We start from the raw sequence: 3,234 nt of genomic DNA on the forward strand, positions 1-3,234 counted from the left end.
CAAAGTAACAACTTATTCACTGACACCAGAAGAAATGGCAGAGAAATTGAAGTTTCTCACACACCTAGCTTATTGCCAAGAAAAAGTCAGTCTTGGAGGAACTAGGTGCACTGACAGTTCACATAAGGTGATGTTACTACTACTGATGACCATCATAGTAATTATGTAATTATTTTAGCATTTAGCATAATGCATGATACATTGCATTACATAGCACCTTTCAAGCTAAGGATCTTGATACTTAGCAAATGCGATTTGCTCTCACAGCACCTGTGAGGTAGGTGTTTTATTACAGCCATTTTACAATTGAGCATATTGAAGCACAGCAAGGTTAAGTGCCCAGTACATATGATGGGCATCAGTAGAACCTGAAAACAGGCTTGCCCGCTCTGCCTTCCCATGAACCTCAATCACATAGTCCCCAGAACACCTCATAACAGCACTGCTGCTAAAGGCACGCGGATGTTTCACAGGTTAGAGAGGATTACACCTGTCACAGTAGGGCCAAATCGTAGAGTAGTATCAGAACTTATGAAAGATTTTCTCCCGTGCTTTGCAAATCTATGGGAGGGGCATCTTGCACTATTGCTAAGCTGATGTCAGTTATAATGTAGACCTAAAGGTGCATTTCCTCAATGTGATTTATTGTTTTCTGGCCTACTATGAACTTATTTTCTACACATGGAGACATGTACCTGCAAGATCCAGAAACTGAAATGCACTTAGAAACAATGGATACAAAAAAGCAGGTGAGATTACATTTGGCAAAGTCCTTGGAGGCATCATACAGTGCCTATCATGTTTGTTCTGAAAGAGCAAACAAAACAAAACAAAACAAACAACAAAATTCTCTTCTACACTTTTTTAAGTAGCATTTAATATACATTCCACCTGGCAACTAGGTTTAATTCTTGGATGAGCAAGGAGAGTTTTCTTCCAAACATGAAGAATATTTGACTCTCAAGTTTAAATTCCTATCTATTTAACCACAGCCTCCCTGTCAGAACTAAGTTCATTTCTTGGTGGAATCACAAATACTATACACATTACATGGCAATATATATATATATATAAAATTTAAATGTAACAATAACACACAATATTAAATCACATCCAGTGTGTCTTGCTGACTGCATCATTTCTCAATTGTTTTTTGAAAAAGAGTTATTTACTTATTTATTTTTGCAGAGATGATATGAAGACGTTACTGTGTTTCAGTTTCCCAGAACCAGATTTTTACCTCAGATGCACATACTAAAATCCTAGGAGTTGTCTGAAAGTTGCTTTTTAAAATAAATGGCAATGCCTTAAGATCTGAGGGTGAAATCTGGCCCTTCTAACTCATTTATTGTTTCTATAATCAGAGCCTAAAATGTGTCAATCGGTAATCCAAGAAAGGAACTAGGAGCAGGAAGCAAAAACTTTACAAAACCCCTTCACCAGTCCACTTCCCCTGGTGACACCTGTAAAATGCCAATGCCTTGGGCCCCGTTTCTTAAAAAAAAAAAAAAAAGAAAAGAAACATATTTACATTGATTAAAAATCCTAACATCTGAGATGTTTCTTGCTTGACATGTCATTCCAGATTCTGTGCATTTCTTCTGGAGAGATCTGGTGCACGGTGATAACTCGGCGATACCGACACAAACTGTAAGCCATTTTCCAGTGATTGAAGCCACTGTTCTGGAAAGGATGTATGCCCAGCTTTCGAAGACATAGTCCTACATATACATCTTCAAGGTGAAGCAGCCTAGTGTGGAGTGAGGTCTTGTAAATGAGTTCAGCCACATCAGCTGAAAAGATATAGCCAGTCCCTGAACAGAATGGTGGGTAGTTACTGTCTGGGTACAAATCCCTGGGCATATACCACTTGCTGCGGACATCCCGGATTGGCCCTCCATTGATGACGTAACCAGTAAAATACCTTCTTCTTGGCTTGGTAGAGGGTTTCAGTAGTTTATAAATAAGATTGTCCATGTTTACAAAAATGTCACTGTCTGTTTTCATGACGTACTTGGCTTTTGAACAAAAAGTGGCTACCCATCTCATCCCCATTAATGTCTTGAGAGTCAGGTTATGGTAGGAGTCAATGAAGTCTTCCACAATGATGTCGTGGAAGATCTGGCTCTCCTGTTCTACCATCTGATTCAGAACAGGATCTGCATTTTTGCCCAGAAGGAAGAGGGTGGCTATCTTGATACCTTTAAAGTTGTTCTCGTCCCCCCATGTCTCTCGAATGGCCTGGCGCGCATCGAATTCCTTGTGGGTGGTGCTGATGAGGATAACAAGGAAAGGAATGTTTTTCTCACATTTGTTGGGCTCGTTTATAAGAAATTCAAAAGAATGTGGGTTTATAGGTCGGGTTCTTATGTTGCCAAAAGTGAAGTTTTTCCTGGCAACTGTTAGGTGGCTGAATGGTTTTGAGCCAGTGTAGGAAGAAGTAGGGCGAGTGATACTCAAGTACCAGAGAGCGCTGGCCCAGCACACGACCGTCAAAACATACAGGCAGGAGACTTTTGAAGCCATTGTTTTGTGAGCAGGTCTATTCCAAATACTGAAGAATACACCTTCTTGGCACTAGTTTGTTTTTTTTCCCCAAAGGCAGCATATTACTAGTAAGTCTTAAAGTTCGATAGGAAAGTGTGAATGCGGAATTGTCCATGGGCTTTGGTGGCAGTCTGGCATCTCTGTGTTCACTCTACTTTCTTCCAAACCTGATGCAGTGTTCCATGCCTCATAAGTCTTCCTCTTAGCTCTGCAAAATCAATAAAGTACAGTTGTCGTTCAGATTTATTTAATAATTTTACATCCTCACATAAACATAACAAGGAAATACAAATTACCCAAGACCACTAAAATAAACAGAATCATTCATTTCCATCTGTACTAAAAACTTACTGACATTACCATACTCTCTTCTCCTCTCCCCTTGATAGAGGTATATTCATATCCAATTAACTATAAACCCTAGATGAATATAAAGTAAACTGAACAATTTCTAAAAAACGGTTTCCCCTTCTTCACAAGAGACCTTCTTTGCAATTGGGTACTCTCCACCATTAAGACTTTTTTCAAGCAAGAAACTCTCACATGTGGTCTTATATTGCTTTTCCATTTTTCCAAGTCTGAGTTTTTGTTTGCTTGGTCCTGATGAAGAATCACTTCTCACCTCTTTGTTTTCTGTATCCTTGTACTTTAAAATTTGCCAATCATCACTGGGAAAGTTCTACTAAT

The 3,234-nt window shown here is 39.1% G+C and overlaps 1 protein-coding gene across 1 annotated transcript; it reads right to left on the reverse strand.

Annotated features, from left to right (window-relative positions):
- Positions 1–207: 207 nt before the first annotated feature.
- On the reverse strand, positions 208–2,751 carry B3GALT1 (beta-1,3-galactosyltransferase 1). Its single transcript, XM_027773837.1, has one exon. The coding sequence runs from the start codon at positions 2,524–2,526 to the stop codon at positions 1,546–1,548; it is 981 nt and encodes a 326-aa protein (XP_027629638.1). The 5' UTR covers positions 2,527–2,751; the 3' UTR covers positions 208–1,545.
- Between the last annotated feature and the right edge of the window lie 483 nt (positions 2,752–3,234).

Source organism: Tupaia chinensis, unplaced genomic scaffold (genome assembly GCF_000334495.1).
Source record: "Tupaia chinensis unplaced genomic scaffold, TupChi_1.0 Scaffold000381_1, whole genome shotgun sequence".
Classification (NCBI taxonomy): domain Eukaryota; kingdom Metazoa; phylum Chordata; class Mammalia; order Scandentia; family Tupaiidae; genus Tupaia; species Tupaia belangeri.